The sequence below is a fragment of the Pagrus pagrus genome, assembly GCF_965226575.1.
Source record: "Pagrus pagrus genome assembly, chromosome: 7".
In the NCBI taxonomy this organism is placed as follows: Eukaryota; Metazoa; Chordata; class Actinopteri; order Spariformes; family Sparidae; genus Pagrus; species Pagrus pagrus.
In genome coordinates this window covers 34,550,520-34,569,553 of record NC_140191.1, presented here as the reverse complement: position 1 = coordinate 34,569,553, position 19,034 = coordinate 34,550,520, and the positions used below count along the sequence as shown (strand labels likewise).

Here is a 19,034-nt window from a genome sequence, read left to right as displayed (position 1 = left end):
TGACTGTGGACACTGACACCTGTCTTCCAGCAGCTTCTAATTCATCACAGACTTGCTTTTTGGTGGTTTTTGGTTGACACTTGACCATCCTGACCAGTTTTCTCGGCAGCAGGTGACAGTGACACAACTGTGCCATGCACTTTATACTTACAAACAGTTGTTTGTACAGTTGATCTTGGGACCTGTAACTGCTTTGAAATGGCTCCAAGTGACTTTCCTGACTTGTTCAAATCAATAATGTGCTCTTTCAGATCAATGCTAAGCTCCTTAGACTTTCCCATTGTAGTGTTTGTGGCTGAGTCTAATGTCTGTATCAGACAAGCCCTATTAAAATGGGTCCAGAAAAGCCACCAGCTGGTATCAATCAGAATCACTCAGAACAGGTTAAGATGCTACACAGCCTAAAAACCCTGCTCCCAACCGGTCGGTTATTTATCCCCTTTGAAGAACATTAAGATAAAAAACTGTACTGAAACTTAGCATGGAAGGGGATAAACAAAACAAGACTAAAGGTAAACAAGGCTCAAGACGTGATAAAGGAGAGACAGTCGAAGAAACATACAGCAAGGAGGAAAACTATGAGAACAATGGCGACGCTGACGAAGAAGTAGCTAGCCCCGGCATGCAGGCCATCTATAACGAGATTCGTGCTCTCAGGTTGGGATCTTAAAAGTGAAATGAGTGAATTCCGACTTTCCTTTCGTAACGACATGAAGAAGGAGTTGAACGAGTTTAGAGGAGAAATCAACTGGAAAGTCCAGGAAGCTACAGGTGAGCTACAGGCTACCATAACAAGAGTGGCGGAAGCGTATATCCGACATTGAAGAATGGGACACGGCAGCGAAGGAGGCTCTCACCCAGGCGCTAGAGAGCCAAGAGGCCCTGCAGGCTAAGCTAACTGAGCTAGAAGCACAATCACGCCAGAACAATCTCCGTATATACAGAGTACCGGACGAATCAGAGGGGTCCAATCTATCGGAGTTCGTAACGAAGCTAATAAAATCAGAAGTCGGCCTGCCGCTCGCAGACATGGACCTCGGAATACAGCGCTGCCACCGGGCACTTGCCCCAAAGCCTCCCCGAGACGCACCGCCTAGGTCACTGGTGATTTGCTTCCTCGAGTTCAGAGTGAAAGAACAGGTATTGCATACTGTGTGGAGAAAGAAAGATGTTGGCTACGAGGGGAAAAGGATTTATTTTGATCAAGATTACCCTCCCGAAATTTTGAAGAAAAGAAAGGCTTATGTGGGGATACTGACAGAACTCAAAGCCAAAGGAATCCGCTTCCAAACGCCACATCCGGCTAAGCTGAAGGTGTTTTTTTTTTTGTTTTTTTTCAAATCTGTTTATTGAGTTTTAGCAGACATAACAGCATAGCATATCAGATACAATGTTGGTAAGATGTCTGTAGTGACAAGCATAACTTTGTCCCTCCAACCCTCCCCAAACCCACCCACCTCCCTTCCCTAGCGGTCACAGCAAAAGTCAGTACTAAAAAAAAACAAACAAAACAAATAGATAGATAAATTAAATAAATGAATTGACAAAATTGAATATCTGCAAGTCAAAACAAAATAGGATACAAAAAGAGAGACTAAAGAGGCGAAAGCAAGGGGGGGATTTTCTCTCTCCTGCAGACTCTGCCTAGGAAGTATTATCAGTGTCTGGAGCAATAGTGAGATTGTTAGCAACATAGGTTAGCAGGGGACTCCAGGTCTTGTGGAAGGATTCGAGAGAACCCTTCTGTAAGAATCTCAACTTCTCAAGTTGTATGCAGTATAAGACTTGTCTTATCCAGCCATCATGTGATGGAGGAGAAGACAGTTTCCATTTTAATAGGATGGCACGTCTGGCTAGTAAGGTGGTAAAGGCAATGACACGCCGAGCTGTGGTAGGCAAATTATTAGATGGGGAGAGGCCAAAAATAGCAGTCAGGGGATTGGGTTCTAAGTTTAAGCCAAGGGCACATCCAAGTGTTTTAAATATATTAGACCAAAAGTCTGCCAGTTTCGGGCATGTCCAAAACGTGTGTATGTGGTCAGAGGGGGCCTGCTTACAACGATTACAAGCATCGCTTTGATTTGGAAATATTTTAGCCAATCTGGCATTAGTGAAATGAACTTTATGAATCACCTTGCACTGTAAAAGGCCGTGCCTTGCGCATATAGAAGAGGAATGGACCAGAGTTAAGATATCGCTCCACTGACTGTCAGATATCTTTAAACCCAAATCATGCTCCCATGAGCCTTTCAACGTCGCAGTATTTGTTGGATTTAAGGAGTCAATTTTATTATATAAAATGGATATTAGACGTTTCTGGTCGAAGTCCAGGGTAATAAATTCATCAATTTCTGAGTCAGGGGGGCGGTTGGGGAAATGTGGAAACTGTTTTTGAATTAAATGTCTTATTTGAAAGAAGCGAAAAAGATGGTTGTTGGGCAAATTGTATTTTGCTGACAGGGATGAAAAAGAAGAGAAAACCCCATTCTCAATCAGGTCAGCCAGTGTTCTAAGGCCATTGGTAGCCCATTGGCGGAAGGCCGGGTCGGAGCCAGAGGGGGGAAAAAGGTGATTATTCAGGATCGGCGCACAGGTCGATGCCCTATGTAATCCATATTGTTTCCTAAATTGAAGCCAGATCTTGATGGTATTAGTAACAACTGGGTTCTGTGAGATCTTGGGAGTTGTAATGGGCAGTTGCGAGCAAATAACTGAATGTAACGAGCATAGCGAGGATGACATTTCTATATGAGCCCAGGGTGGACCGGATTCAGGTGCTTCACATTTGACCCAGTAAAGGAGTTTATTAATATTGCAGGCCCAAAAGTAATAGCGAAAGTTTGGGAGTGCTAACCCTCCTTGTGATTTAGGAAGTTGGAGGATTGATTTCCTGAGGCGGGCAGGTTTGTTGCCCCAAATGAAAGCGTTCAGATGCTGATCGAGTTTGGTGAAAAAGGATTTATTAATGCAGAACGGGATATGTTGAAAAAGATATAGAAATTTTGGCAGAATGACCATTTTAATAAGATTAACACGACCTACAAGAGATAGGGGCAAGGAAGCCCATCTGGACATATCTAGTTTACACTTATCCAATAGTGGTAAAAAGTTTTTGGAAAATAGATCATTGAATGAGCTAGTCACAATTACTCCTAAGTATTTGAATCCCTCTTCAGCAATTTTGAAAGGAAACATATTTTTGGGGAGCGCTCTTGCCAATTGGTTTATGCAGAGCAACTCACTTTTTTGGATATTCAATTTGTACCCTGATACACTGCCAAATTGTTCTAGAATTGACAGTATTGGAGGTAGGGAAGATGCTGGGTTTGAGATGTATAAGAGGAGGTCATCAGCGTAAAGGGAAAGTTTATGGACCTGACCAAACCGACTAATGCCCTGAAATGTATCCTGGCTCCTGAGCCAGATGGCTAAGGGCTCAATGGCTATGTTGAACAACAAGGGGGAAAGCGGGCAGCCCTGGCGTGTCCCGCGCTGTAGAGAGAAAGACGGGGAATGCAGGCCATTAGTGTTCACAGATGCAGAGGGGCAGGCATATAACAATTTAATCCAGGAGATGAATTTAGAGTGAAAGCCAAATTTTTCTAAAATAAAAAACAGGTATCCCCACTCCACCCTATCAAAGGCCTTCTCCGCATCGAGTGCCACTATAACTTCGGGAGTATTAGATGTAGGGGAGGACACAATGTCAAACAATCTTCTAGTGTTAAAGAAAGAATGTCTACCTGACATGAAGCCCGTCTGGTCTAATGAAATAATGGATGACATTACACGTTGGAGGCGTAGAGCTAGAACTTTGGCAAGTATTTTACAATCAACGTTTAAAAGCGAGATTGGTCTATAGCTACTGCATAAGGTAGGATCTTTATCCTTCTTCAAAAGCAAAGAGATGGAAGCCACAGACAGCGTTGCTGGCAGTTGGCCTATGCAGTAGGAATCATTGAACACCCTCACCAAAATCGGAACCAAAGATGCGGAGAAAGCCTTATAACATTCAACCGTGAAGCCGTCAGGGCCAGGTGACCTCCCGTTTTGCATTGATTTGATTGCGTCCTGTATCTCGAGAGCGGAGATTGGGTTTCCCAATTCCCTGGAAATAGTTTCATCAATTTGAGGATAATTTAGGGAATCTAGGGGATTGGGGTTCATCGCTGAAGGTGTTTTTTGACAGCGGCACCCAGGTGTACGAGAGTGCGGCAGAGGCGGCTAAAGACCTGAAGAAGAGAGGATTTCCTATGGAAAACGTTAAGGAGCCAGAATCTGCAGCGTTGAAGCAGCGGAGATTGGCAACGTGGGAGAAGGCAAGTGCAGATCGCCACAGACAGGTAGTGGACCACGGGCGGACACAAGAGAGACTACGGAGCTTTCAGCGTGCTCCACCGGGGGCATCTGTGGCTAGCGAGTGAAGCGCCCGAGGATAAACATCTCCACACTAAAGCGGGGTGAGTGGCTACCGGCTGGAGCCATGTCCCTCTATAGAAGGTAAACCCAGTGACTGTTAATTAAAATACCATCGTGTCATCTGGGACTAACCCCCCAGCTTGGACCCTCATCTATAACGCTGGGCTTCAAAAGAAAAGTGTTATTAACCCCCATGTAAAGTGGATGACTTATTACTGCACTCTAGTCAGTCCAGGAGAGTGACTATTATATATACCCAGAGTTGTTTAAGTTGAACTTTATACTTAAGAGTTAAATAATAGTTTTTCCGTTTCTACCTAAATCTACCTAAATTTGAATTATATAGGCCTACTTAAGATGATTTTATTTTATTTGAACTTCGGACTTTGAAGTCTTTGGTTTGTGTTTTTCTGTTTTGTTGTTCATTGTTCTTGTTTGAGATATCATGGGTAATGTTACACAGGTGTACACAGTTTGAGAGAGTTTATGCATCATCAGGAATATAAGATAGTCACGCTAAATGTCAATGGGCTGCATAATCCGATTAAAAGGAGTAAAATTATAGCTAAAATGAAACGAGAAAAGCTGCAGGTAGTTTTTTGGAAAGAGACTCATCTGTCTTCTTTAGAACATGAAAAATTAAAAAAACTTGGATTTCAAAATACTTATTACTCTTCTCATAAATCAGGCCGTAGGAGGGGAGTGGCTATACTGATCCCTAATGCAGTAAATTTTGAATTTATTTCAGAAGTGAAAGATAAGGAAGGGAGATTTGTTTTAGTAAAGGGCAAATTAGATAATGAAAAAGTTAACTTTATTCAATGTGTATGCCCCCCCAGGGAGCAAAAAAATGTTTTTCAAGAAATTATTTGAATTGATAATCTTGGAAACACAGGGAATTCTAATTTTTGGTGGTGATCTTAATGTCCAACTTCAACCTAAATTAGATACATCTAATCAGCGTCAAAAGAAAAGTCCAAATGCCATTTTAGTCCAGCGGATGCTTGCAGAGCTGGGTCTGATTGACGTGTGGAGAGAGTCCCATCCAGGAGAAAAACAATTTACCTATTATTCCCCATGTCACTCTGTATATTCACGAATTGATTATTTATTTATATATGAATTAGATTGGCACAGAGTCAGGGACTGTAAGATAGGGATTAGAGACGTATCTGATCACTCAGGGGTGTACCTAACCCTGCATCTAACTAATCAACAGAAAAATACACTTTGGAGATTCAATACAAGTATTTTAAATGACAAAACAGTACAGAAACAGATTCAACAGGAATTTGAAACATATTTACAAAATAATGACAATGGAGAGGTGTCTCCAAATACTTTATGGGACGCAGCGAAGGCAGTCCTCACGGCTTTTGGGAAAAAGGGAAAACAGAGAAGACTTGTTGAATTACAAGAGGAAATGAAGTCATTACAAATCAGACACACTGAACAAAAAGATCCTCAGATATTAACTAGAATAAACAAAATTAAACAAGATATAAATGGTATATATGATGAGGAAACTGAAAAACAACTTAAATTTACCAAACAAAGGTACTATGAGACAGGGCCTAGGGCTATGAAACTACTTTCCTGGAGGATACGAAAACAACGGGGAAAGAATACGATTTATAAGATCAGGAACCCCAAGACACAAAAGGTTTGCAGTGAATCAGAGGATATTAAACATGCTTTTGAACTATATTATAAAGACCTAAATACCCAACCGGCCATGGCAGATATTACAACAATAGAGTCTTTTCTAAGCCTCTATTGTATCCATTATAATTGTATACATTGTGATCTCGTTGATCTGCTCTGTACATGCGACATCTATTGCACGTTTGTCCGTCCTGGGAGAGGGATCCCTCCTCTGTGGCTCTTCCTGAGGTTTCTTCTGCATTTTTTTTCCCCTGTTAAAAGTGCTTTTTTTTTGGGGCAAGTTTCTCCTCACTCGAATCGAGGGTCGAAGGACAGAGGGTGTCGTCTCTGTACAGATTGTAAAGCCCTCTGAGGCAAACTGTGATTTGTGAATTTGGGCTATACAAATAAAATTTGATTTGATTTGATTTGATTTAAACTCACTAGACCTACCATCTATAGGAGAACAACAAAATAAAGAAATTATGGCTGAGATAACAGCAGAAGAACTGAATAAAGCCATTTCAAGATTGAAAGCTAATAAGGCTCCGGGTTCGGATGGATATCCGCCCGAGTGGTATAAAACATTTAAACTTCAAATAATACCTGTTCTGCTTAACTGTTTTAATCATACACTGAGAACAGGGGAAGCCCCCCAATCATGGAAGGAAGCAGTTATCGCTATCATCCCGAAAGAAGGAAAAGATAAAAAGGAATGTAGCTCATACAGACTGATATCAGTCTTGAATGTTGATTATAAATTATTTGCTTCAATCCTATCTAAGAGACTGGAATTCATTGTCCTGGAGCTGGTAGATTTAGCTCAAACAGGCTTTGTATTAAATAGGCAGACACAGGATAATTTAAGAAGAACACTACAAGTGGTGAGTCATATTACATCGGAAAACATCAGTGCAATGTTGGTCAGCCTTGACGCCGAAAAGGCTTCTGACTCGGTGGGTTGGGGATATCTATACAGGGTACTTGCAAGATTCGGCTTCAAAGACGGTTTTATTAAATGTATTAGAGCGTTGTACTTCTCTCCAACAGCCAGGATCAGGGTCAATGGACATCTGTCGCAAACTATTCATTTGGAAAGAGGGACACGCCAGGGCTGTCCCCTGAGTCCAACCCTATTCGCGTTATTTATTGAACCTTTGGCTCAAGCAATTAGAGAGGACTCTGAGATAAAGGGGATTGTGATTAGAGGAGAAGAACATAAGACTTGTATGTTTGCAGATGATGTTCTGCTTTTTATTACAAGCCCAGACTCAAGCATCCCTAAATTGATGTCCCTGCTAAATAAATATAATTCATATTCTAGATATAAGCTAAATATTCAAAAAACGCAAACCCTCACATTTAATTATACTCCCCACTCAGATACAAAAGGGAAATATAATTTCAAATGGGACTCACCCAAAATAAAATATTTAGGAATAAACCTTACTTAAGATTAGGGTTGTGCAGAGCAGCCGATATTTGTATCTGTATTTGTATTTGTTGAGGGGGGAAAAGTATTTGTATTTGTATTCAAGTAAAATTCAAAATAGGCGTAAAAATATATATTTTTTTGAGTTACACTTCTAATTTTCGTTATAGTGTAAGTATTCTTTAATTATCCATTATAATAATTATGGATATGCAATATTGGTCCTTGTTGGAGGACGTTGAACAGACAGAATAAAAACAAATAATACTTAAAAGAACTGTTCTTTCTAATGCACAGAATTCCAAGAACTAAACTTGATCTGTAAATAATATGACATAGTAGCCTATAGCTAATGGTCATTATGCTTCTGGCCTCTACCTGGTCTTTTTACTAAACTTAACCAACTCCTTTCTTCATTGCCTAAAACCCAACCAAAGCACCGAGCAAAGAATTTTTTTTTCTCCCCCGGTCTGCTGTCAGCAGGGTCGCCGGCTGCAGCAGCCTCGCGCCTGTGAAGTGGGCTTAAGCCGCGTTCAGCCGCGCTCGAGCGGAGCGGGGGAGAGAAACAATGTGTATTTCTTTTACTCTGTGGAAGATCTCCCAACGGAGAGAGGGACAAAGCAAGTGGGACAGATCTGCCCAGTCCCTGAGCAGCGCGCGTTTCACAGACAAGGCACAACGCAACCTGAGTGTAAACAACGTCACCTGGTTCAACAGCACCATGGACAGCTGCGGGGGCGGGGGGGTCAGAACAGCGGTGTTTCCGACTCCTGAACGTCACTCACTCACTCATCCGGGCATGTACTGCGGTCTCATGAGGAAACGTAGCTTTTTGATATGATGTTTTTCTTGTTCCCGAATACAAATATTTTTTAAAGTATTTGTTCGAAATAAGTATTCGTAAAAAACACGTTATTTGTGCCTTTCCGAATACCGTATTCAGGTTCGGCTCCACCCCTACTAAAGATATGTCAAAACTTTTTGAAAATAACTACGGCCTCATTAATAAAGAGATCAAATCTGACATCTCTAGATGGACCCTCCTCCCATTAGATATGAGTAATAGAATAGAAATAATTTAAATGAATGTGTTGCCACGGCTTCTTTATCTCTTCCAGTCTTTGCCTCTAGAGGTTCCCCAAAAACAATTTGATGAGTGGAATGCCTGGATCTCAAGGTTCGTTTGGAACAGTAGAAGACCTAGGGTTCTCACTACATTCTTTGCAGCTGGAAAAACAGAAGGGAGGAAGAGCTTTACCATGCTTACGGGATTATTATTATGCTGCGCAATTGAAACCCTTAGTATACTGGTGCGCTCCAAATTAAGAATCCAAGTGGAAAAGCTTGGAAATTACACAGATACAAATTCCAATACAATCTATAATAGGAAATAAAAGCCAAGCTGAAAGACATTATAACAGCTTGAATCGATGGACTTTATTCACTCTTAAGCTATGGTTTAAGGTTTTGAGGAAGTTACAAATAGAGAAACAGGCTGGGGTCTTGAATTGGGTAGCATACGATCCAGAATTTGAACCTGCTAGATTGGACGGGGGCTTTAAAAAATGGGTAAGGAGAGGTATCACGTCTTTCTGTTCCCTCACCTCGAACAGAAAATTTCAAAGTTATAAGCTAATTTCAGACACATTTGGTCTGGAAAAGCAGGACTTCTATAGATACCTGCAAGTCAGAGACTATTATAATAAAAAATTACAGGTCAAAGAGGAGAAGGAATACAATTTGATCTCTATATTCCATGATGCATACCAAAAAAAAGACAATAAAAAGTTGGTCTCAAGAATATACGGAAGTATACAAGCCTCTAAAAATCATTCTACGTTATCCATTAAACAAAAATGGGAGAGGGAGTCAGAAACACAAATATCAGAAGAGATCTGAATGGAAATATGTGAGACACAAGCGACCACTGCAAACTCAAGATCACTGAGAGAGTTCGGCTGGAAGAATGTAGATTTTTTATAACTCCTAAAATGACAGCACTGCAAACAGGCATACAGAGCCGAGGCTTCTGTTGGAGACAATGTGGAACCTCTATGGCTAATCACTTTCATGTTTTTTGGACCTGTCCGAAAATCCAGTCATTCTGGAGAGAGGTGGCTACCGAGATAAATAAAATAATTGGGGTGGATTTAGATTTCTCTTTTGTTACTTTATATCTTGGTAAAATACCGGAAACAGTCCTGCAGAAGGATAAATACTTATTGAAGATACTCTTGGCACTAGGAAATGGTTGCAACTAGACCCTCCAACATTGGACCAGTGGCGTGGGATCATTCAAGAAATTTACTGTATGGAGAGACTTACTTTTGTTTTAAGACTTCAGTTGGAGAAATGTGCTGAATGCTGGGAAAAATGTATTGATTGTGTATGCACCCTGAGTAGTATGACATTATACCATGATGTATGTGTATAAGAACACTTTGATTTTAACTGTGACACCCATGATGATCTCATGTTTTTTGTGTATGTAAATGAATAAATAAAAAAAAAAAAGATGCTGCACAGAACATTTGATTCACACAGCTTTCTATAATCACCTAAATTGATCATTAAAGTTACTGTATGTATATTTATGATCACATGTTCATTAGACCTATAATAAATTCATTACTGAACTAAACTTCATGAATATTTTTGTGACAAAGTAGTTTGTGTTCCACTCATTCATCACAGAAACATGAGAGCTGTAGAAATCATTGGAGCTGAAGACTGACATGATGAACATGTTCTTTGAGTGGATTGAACTTTTCACTGTGATTGTATATGGTTGGTTGTCTTTTATATTTTTTACCCTCAGAAATGTTTCCTGCTTCGGGGACTTCTGGTGGTCTTCTACATGGAGCAGACGTAGGTCCCGACAGCTCCTGTTTCTTTTCAATTATTTTATGCACTTATTCACTTATAGTTGATCCAGTTGGACGTAATACGGTCAAACAGTCGACGGTCTCTTCAAACCTACTAATTTATAGCTCCAGCGGCCAGGAAAAAAAATATATAGAGCGAAAAGAAAAATAACCCACAGTTAAGCTAACAAGCTAACTAACGAGGCAAGATGGCGACAGACGGAAGTCAACTCACAGCTGAACTCCTCCGTGAAGAACTCCGGCTCTCCCGTGAAGCTATCCTGACAGATTTCAGAGCAGAAATGTCCTCCCTCCACAAGGAGTTGAGGCAAGAAATCGAAGCCATACGGTCAGAGACATCAACAAGCCTTCACAGGCTGCGCTATGAGATGGGAGAGGAGATGAATAAACTTCGGCAGGAGCAAGCCCAGATGGTCACCGAACAAACCGACATGGCATACAGCCTCACCAACGCTCAATACCGCATTCAGCAACTGGAGCGCCTCGAGGAATCGAACACGAAAGAGCTGAAACGATCAAAGGAGAAATGTTTTGATCTCGAAAGCCGGAGACGCCGCCAAAACTTGAGATTTGTCGGCATCCCGGAGGGAGCTGAAGGTGCTAGCCCCACAAAGTTCATGACGGAGCTAATTCCTGAAGTCCTGGGAGCCGAGAACTTTCCCTCCCCGGTGGAGATAGACCGAGCCCACTGCTCGCTAGCGCCGAAACCGAAAAAAGGAGCACGACCAAGAGCATTCATCGTTCAGCTGCATTATTATGCACAAAAAGAGAAAATCGTGGGTCTCGCTAAAGGCAAGAGCCCCCTCTCCTACCGGGGCACACCGATACACATCTACCCAGACCTGCCGGCTGAGGTGAGCAAGCTCCGCGCTACTTTTAGCGGGATAAAGGCAAAGCTCTGGGAAGCGAAGATCGACTACAGCCTCTACTACCCGGCGGTTCTCGCTCTCAACCTGAATGGCGTCTGGCATACTTTCAACTCCCCACAAGCAGCTGAAGATTTTTACAAGGCGAAGATATCCCCGCAGCAGGAGGGATGACTCCTCTCTCCCGTTTTTCAACGGCGGCGGCTTGGACTATAACCTGAGATGAACAGTGGCTGGACTTCCACGAGACTGGCGGTCTGCAGACAGTGTTCTTGTTCACCTTTTTTTATTAAGAACTGCAGACGCTGCTTATAACTGCCATCCCCCTGGAATAGCCAGCGGTAAGACTGTAACCTCTCCATCACTCAGTACTGGTACCCGGTAAGGAGTTTTGGACTAAATCATTATAACGTTACCCTTCTGGCAAAGTTGTCTCTTCAGAGTTAACCCTGGTTCATTATTAGTAACAGCATTTTGAAGTTTAGGTGTGTTTTCATTCCTACCATATTTGAATCTATTTTTGTGAAGTGTTTTGGGGTAGCAATGACTTGAAGGCTGTAAGGAAAAAAAAGGAAGGAAAAAAAAAAAGTGCAACATTTATTTCTAAGTTAAAGGGAGCTAAACCTAGTTGGTTTAAGCTGAGTAATTCAGCATCCCGGTGCAGTGGCACCATGTTAGAGTTGAGGAAAATGTGGGTTTTGTACACCTTTCAGTTGGGGAAAGGTACGGAGGGAGGTTGGGTTTATCTTTGTGTGTGTCGTTCATTTGTTGTTATGGCAGTTGCAGTTTTACTTGTGTATTGTGTAACCTGGCTATGATGGTGTGTCTGGAGCCAAAAGGGGATGGCTAGTGCAGTTAACACTGGGGAAAGCCTAGTCCAGTTTGCCACCTGGAATGCAAAAGGACTAAATGGCACTGTAAAGAGAAGTAGAGTTTTAAAACATCTCAAAAAATTAAAGGTGGACATAGTGTTTCTTCAGGAGACCCACTTGAGAAATCAAGACCATGGCTGCTTACATAAGGGCTGGGTGGGCCAAGTATATCATTCCTCCTTTCAGTTTAAATCTAGGGGGTCCGCAATCTTAATAGGCAAAACAACTCCTTTTGTTTGTTCTCATTCTTTCTCTGACAGGCAAGGCAGGTTTGTGATTGTTGAGGGAAAGCTAAATAATGTCCCCCTGGTCTTGGTTTGTACATACGCTCCCAATATTGATGATGCTCAATTTTTTTTATCACTGTGGTTTTCAATTCCAAATCTAAACTCACATCATTTAATTATTGGGGGAGATTTCAATTGCGTCTTAAGCCCAAAGCTGGACAGATCTTCCCAAATTCCCCGGCCACCTTCTAGGGCAGCAGAAAGTATTAAATCTTTTCTTGAGGATTATGGTGTTGCGGATCCTTGGCGGTTTAAGAATCCAAATACTCGCTGCTTCTCCTTCTTCTCCCCTGTCCACCAATCGTACTCACGGATTGATTACTTTCTTATTGATCGAAAACTCTTGTCGCATGTGAGACACTGCGAATACAAAGCAATTGTAATTTCGGACCACGCCCCTCATATACTACAATTAGCTTTTCAACATAAATCAGTAGCTGCCACCTGGCGATTTATAACTTATTGTTAACTGATAATGCTTTTGTTTCATTCATCTCTACCCAGATAGAGCAATTTGTTTCTATTAATAATAATGGGGAGGTCTCAAAGGGGACACTTTGGGAAGCTCTTAAAGCCTACATTCGCGGGCAGATAATTTCTTACAGTACTTCCTCCAACCGAACCCACCTTCAACGTCTGTCAGAGATATCAGAGGAAATACAAAAGGTTGATCGTCAACATGCTGAAACACCCTCACCTGATCTTTACAATAAAAGGATTTCCCTGCAATCAGACTTTGACCTCCTCTCCACTGATGAATCAGCTAAATTATTACTGCAGACTTGACATAGATTATACGAACAGGGTGAGAAGGCTGGGCGTTTACTGGCTCAACAGATCCGCCGATCAGCTGCATCCAGACTTATAGCGGAGATTCGCTCAACTACAGGTGAAATACTTACTGACCAACAGGAAATGAACAATGTATTCAAATCTTTTTACACAAGCCTCTACACCTCGGAATCTAAAGGTGACCATAGATTAATAGATGACTTCCTAAACAAATTACAAATTCAAACAATAAAAGCAAGCCAGAAGGCTAATCTTGAAGAGTCTTTCTCTCTTACTGATTTAGTGCTTGCAATAAAAAATATGCAGGGCTCCAAAACTCCTGGCCCCGATGGGTTCACCGCTGAATTTTTCAAAGTTTTTTCCAAATTAATTTCACCTGTGTTACTTGAAGCCTTTAATTAGGCCTTTATTGCAAAAACTCTGCCTCCTACCTTTTACCAGGCATCCATATCAGTTTTATTAAAGGAAGGCAAGAACCCTAATGAACCAGGATCTTATCAACCCATTAGCCTTTTAAACGTGGACACCAAATTACTAGCCAAGATGCTTGCCACTCGACTGGAAGGGGTTCTCCCATCAATTATATCACCAGATCAGACTGGGTTTATTAAAAATCGCTTCTTGTTTTCGAACCTCCGCAGGCTCTACAATGTACTATATTCCTCCGGCCCGGCCCCTCAGCATCCAGAGGTCCTTCTTTCCCTGGATGCTGAGAAGCACCTTGTCCCCGCTTCTGTTTGCCCTCTCTATTGAGCCTCTGGCTATTGCCCTGCGTTCTCTAGAAAGTTATGATGGGATTCATAGAGGAGGGATTGAAAATAGAGTGTCCTTATATGCAGACGACTTGCTTTTATATGTAACAAATCCACACAGATCTATTCCAAACATCATGTCTATTTTAAAGGAATATGGTGAGGTTTCTGGTTTTAAACTAAATTACTCTAAGAGCGAGCTTTTCCCAATTAATAAGTTTGCACAGAGTCTCTCATATTCTCACTTCCCTTTCAAAACAACAACAAATTTTATTTTTAGACATTTGGGTGTAGTGGTGACAAGGAGTATAGCCGTTTGCTGCAAACTACAGAGTTTGACTACAGTCAACACAGAGTGTTTTTTTCTGAAAATTAACTGATGTTTTGATGTTGTTTTTGTGTCTGACTTCCTGTCTGCTCTGTGTTGAATTTAGCTGAATTGATGCTGAGGCCTTCATATCTGTTACTGAAGGGTCCAGACTGCCGGAGATGCAAACGAGTAGATACAGAACACAGTGGAGCAAGTGGAAGGGAGATGGACCGACCACGGTTCTGGTGGAATTTGGAGGTTAGCCTGTCTCTGTCCAAATTTCAACAAAACAGAAATGTATTAAACAACAGTTTGTGGTACTGAACCGTTTATGATTAATGATAATAATTTATGATTGTGGTCCGTCTCAAAAAAGTTATTTGTTAACAAGCTCTACTTTAAGCACTGTCCAGCTGTAATAGAGAGTAGAGGTCCACTGTCACTGACCTGAGTGTAGGCTCCACTCTCCTGGCCTGCTGCAGCTCCTCCTCAGGGTCTCTGAAGCCCGTGAAGGTGTAGTAACTCTTATCCCATTTGATAGGTCTGTAGAAAGGCACCCCGGCCTCAGGTGGACTTCCAGATGTCTTTGCACTGGCTTTCATTCCCCTCATGTGCTCCATGGGCAGGCTGCAGGACTTCAAGACATTCATCACTGTGCTCAAGACATCATTTGTGTGCAGGGTGAAACTCACTGAGCGGAACTCTGAAAACCAGGGGGAAGTTTAGATTTATAAAAGATAGAAGTTGCAGATATTAGGAGCAGTATTAAAAGAAAGTGTACCTGAGGTGAGGACGTCTGGCTGCACTTGGCTGCTGTCCTTTGTTTCCCTGACATAAAAGGTGAGCGTCATTGGCTGAACTGAGCGTGAGCCAGGCTTCTGCAGGTTGTCCAGATAGCCATTAAGCCTCTTTAATGAATTCTCATTCACTTCCTGTAGAGCACAATATGAAATGGTGTGCTGAAGCCACCTCTTCAACAAACTCAAAACAATTAGGACGATGTTCTGACCCACAGCCGCCAGCCAACAAATCACTACAATTGTATACCCACACACAGCGAAGCCAATCCACCAATAACATCATAGTCACAATTCAATCACCTCAGATTTGTTTGATTAACAATGTAACAATTATAAGAATTTATGAATTGATCCAGGATGAATAAGAGACCTACCCGCTCCCTGGGATATTGACCAAAGAAGTCAGGATGGACTGCAAAATAAAAAGGTCTGAGTGCGTTGACAGCATCAGCCCCTGACAGCGCTCTCTGCTGGACTAACTGTGTGGCAACATGTTTCCTCTCCAACCTACAAAGAAAACAATACGGAAGATAAGTATTTGTTCTGTTTCGTCCTGTGCGGACGGACACACAGAACAGAGCTAGCACTTCAAGTAATTATATTTTTGATTATGGATCAATCAATGAACTTCAGTTCCTGGCAGTGCGCAAACTACTGAACAGATTTTTTTTAAAATCAAATTTGGATGGATCTCTGCCCAGAACCGACCATATTAAACTTCTGGTGCAGGTCTGAATAAATGGAGGGTTCCAGGATGTTCTCACTTTCTCTGACCCTGTGAGGGAGTTTTCCCCACATGTTTGTGAATTTCTCAGGGAATAATTCATGGATCTGGATGAAAAACATAATGTGTATTTATGTTGCTGGTGTCTATGAGTGAGTACAATTTGATGCAAATTCAAATAAAAGCCAGATGTTGCAGATTTAAATATGTTTTTTTAATATTGACTTAGGCTTGACTGAATTAAATGGGACTGTCTGGCCTTGGCGGAGGTATGCGCTCTACTGAGAGCCATTCTTGTTACATACTTGTATTACATTCCTGTCCTTATCCTTGTAACAGTTTGAGAGAGAACAGCTGAAATAAATGCAAAAATATTTGGCATTTTTATTTGATAAATTACTGAAAGTGAAGAATATATCAATACAATTATTTTCTGTAATCATTTCTGCAGTAATGTTTAATAAATAAACTCTTACTCGTCAACCTTCTGTTAGTAAAATAGATGCAGGTGAATACAAGGTGTCTGTTCACGGCACTAGCAGAACTGCCCCAGAACCCACTGAGCAGAAACATCTCTTTCATCAGGGCAATAAATTGTCAATAAAACATGGTCTCAAAAAAAAGCTGGTGAGTAGCTCTCCTGGTAAAGAGCATGCCTTATGCAGTTGCTGAGGTCGAGGCTCGGGGTTCAAATCCACTCTGTAGTTTTTGCTGCATGAAGTAAAATGTGGCTGTTATAAAAACTTTAATTTTGAACAACATTCAGACATCTGTAACGGAAGTTTAATAGCTGTCTAAAATAACATTGTAAAAACTTGAACCCTGTACGGTGTCACTTGGACATCATCAGTGAATGTTAATGTTTCATTGTGGCTCTCCCCTAGAAGTCTTTTCAACGACAGCAAAGACGTTGAACTGACATCTTTTGGAGATGTTGCTCAGATGTTGCTGTCACCAGTGGACCTCAGGCAGTGGACAAAGAGGCTGTTGGGTCGTTCAGACACCAGTGTGTTCACCTCAGCAGCACAGATTGGACTTGATTGGTCACCAACATGTTAAAGTTACCTGATGGAGTGTCTCAGGAGGAACTTGACAGACATCGCTGGTGCTGCTCGTCTCATGTCCTCTGCAGCCGGTCCATCATCAGCCTGGTGTCTAAGTACACAGTCTGTCATCAGCACAGTGACGTCACAGCTCTCAGCTGTCTTTACTAAGTCAAGGTTACTGTGATGACGACACTTTAACCTCAGAGGAAAGTCATTGATGACGTTCAACTGTTAGCGACTCATAAATACATTCAAACCCAAATGGTGAACAAGCAGCTGACGTTAACTTGTGTTTAGCTGAGCAGTGAGGCTAACAACAAACATCACATGAGGCCGAAGGAACAGTTATTTCAGACAGAGCTTCAAGATGTTCACTGTCTGACTTCTAACTGACCTGACTCAATGACAGCAACTAAACAGGACAGTAACTAAACAGGACAGTAACTAAACATGGCTCCAGTCTGCTGCTGTAGCTAGCATACATAGTGTCGCAGTGTGGGAGTGTTAGCTGTTAGCTGTGACTGTCCAGCTGAAATAAGAAGCAGTGCTGCTTCAGTGGTCTCGTCTGTCCTCACCGTACAGTCGCTGAGCTCAATGACTCGCTTCTTCTACTTCTTCCTCTTCTACTTCTTCTTCTCCTCCTTCTCCTCCTCCTCCTTCTTCGTTTTCTTCATCTTCTGTTATGTTTCCGGCACACTAGACGCAGCCGGGGCGTGTTGTTGCCCTCCACAGGTCATTAACAGAAGTGATTTTCAGATCCTTACATAGCCCAGTGCCATGGACACATTTGGCTGTGTCCAAATTCAGGGGCTGCAGCCTTCAGTGGCCTAGCCTTCGCGGTCCACGAGGGCCGGGTCCTTTGGACAGGTCTTTGAAGGCCTCGTCCACCGTTGTTAAATGGGACGGTCTAGCCTTCGGAGTATTTCCTGGTTGCCTCACCAGATGTTCCCGCCCCTTACCCATACGTCACGATTGTGAATGAAGAGATGCATTAAAGTCTGTTTTGGTTCAAATCTATCAAACGTGTACATTTATTTGTGTGTGTATAAAAATTAACAACAAAATGTGTCAAATCTAAATTGAATCATCAACATTACAAAATAAACATTAACCCATTAGTGAATAACAACTATATTTACCACAGCATCACCAGTGTCACATATTTTAACTGAAAGTTGAAATTTGGAGGTTTTGAAGTTTAACATATCTGGCGTTGGATGTTTACATGACTAAAAAACGAGTATAAACCCATTACTTAAATTTAAATGTCATGTCTGATGCCACTTGCTTCCTCTTCTGTTTCGGGACTGAGCAGCGGTGCGCAAAGGATCTTGGGATATGGCAGGCCGCGAAGGATAGTTGCGGTGCGTCCTCCGAAAAGAGGGAAGGCCAGGCTGCATTTGTGGGCTGCGTTTGGAGGAGCCTCTGAATTTGGACAGCCTTCGCGCAGTGTTGTGACGTAATTGCCCTCAAATGCGCACTTCGTGGGCTGCAGCCCCTGAATTTGGACACAGCCATTTTATTGGCTCGTTGCGGTTACGAACATTCTACGACTGTCAGTTTTGTTTAGTGGGCGGGTAATTTTTTTTTGGTCTGTTTTTCTGAGTATTTTATTTTTTTTTGGTTTGTTTCTTTTTTCTGTTTTTCTGACTAATTATTTTTCCTGTTTTTCAGAGTAATTTATTTTCTGTTTTTCGTGGTAATTTTTTTCTGTTTTTCGGAGTAATTTTTTTCCTGAATTATCGCGATACTTCGAACTACCGCGAGAACCTCCAAACTGCCATATCTGTCCAACTGATTCTGGAGAAACATTACTATGTCTAGCAGATCTGAATGGGCTTTCCTTCTGAACAACCGCAAAGTCCTCATTCGGGGGGGGGGGGGGGGCGACCCCCATTCCGACGGACCGCCATTCCGACCGGGTTATGGTTAAGGTTAGGGTTTTAGGTTCGGAATGGCGATCTTTTTTCAAAAAAGGGCCGGCATTCTGAAACATGAAAGTGAACCTTCGGAGTGGCGACCTGTCGCCGTCCTCAGGTGCCTGCGTAAAGTTGACAAACTAATGGTAATACCATCTATATGACTTAAAGACAGGACTATCTCCCAGTGTCTTAAACCCAGATCAAAGTAAAACTTGATTCAATTAAACAAGTCGGTCATGTTTGTCTCCATTATCGAGCTTTCAATAAAGGAATGAATGCGTCT

The 19,034-nt window shown here is 41.9% G+C and overlaps 1 protein-coding gene across 2 annotated transcripts in view; it reads right to left on the bottom strand.

Annotated features, from left to right (window-relative positions):
* Positions 1-17,941, bottom strand: part of tcaim (T cell activation inhibitor, mitochondrial) — a 42,265-nt gene extending 24,324 nt beyond the window's left edge. Inside the window, exons 1-5 of one of the 2 annotated variants that reach the window (XM_084358467.1) lie at positions 17,405-17,941; positions 16,849-16,931; positions 15,434-15,566; positions 15,041-15,191; positions 14,707-14,962 (exon numbers count right to left, since the gene is read on the bottom strand). In XM_084358467.1, coding sequence (XP_084214593.1) covers positions 14,707-14,962; positions 15,041-15,191; positions 15,434-15,566; positions 16,849-16,904 — 596 coding nt within the window. In that variant the 5' untranslated portion in view covers positions 16,905-16,931; positions 17,405-17,941. Of the gene's footprint in view, positions 1-14,706; positions 14,963-15,040; positions 15,192-15,433; positions 15,567-16,848; positions 16,939-17,404 lie in introns of both variants that reach the window. The other variant, XM_084358466.1, reaches the window with a different exon arrangement.
* Positions 17,942-19,034: the final 1,093 nt, after the last annotated feature.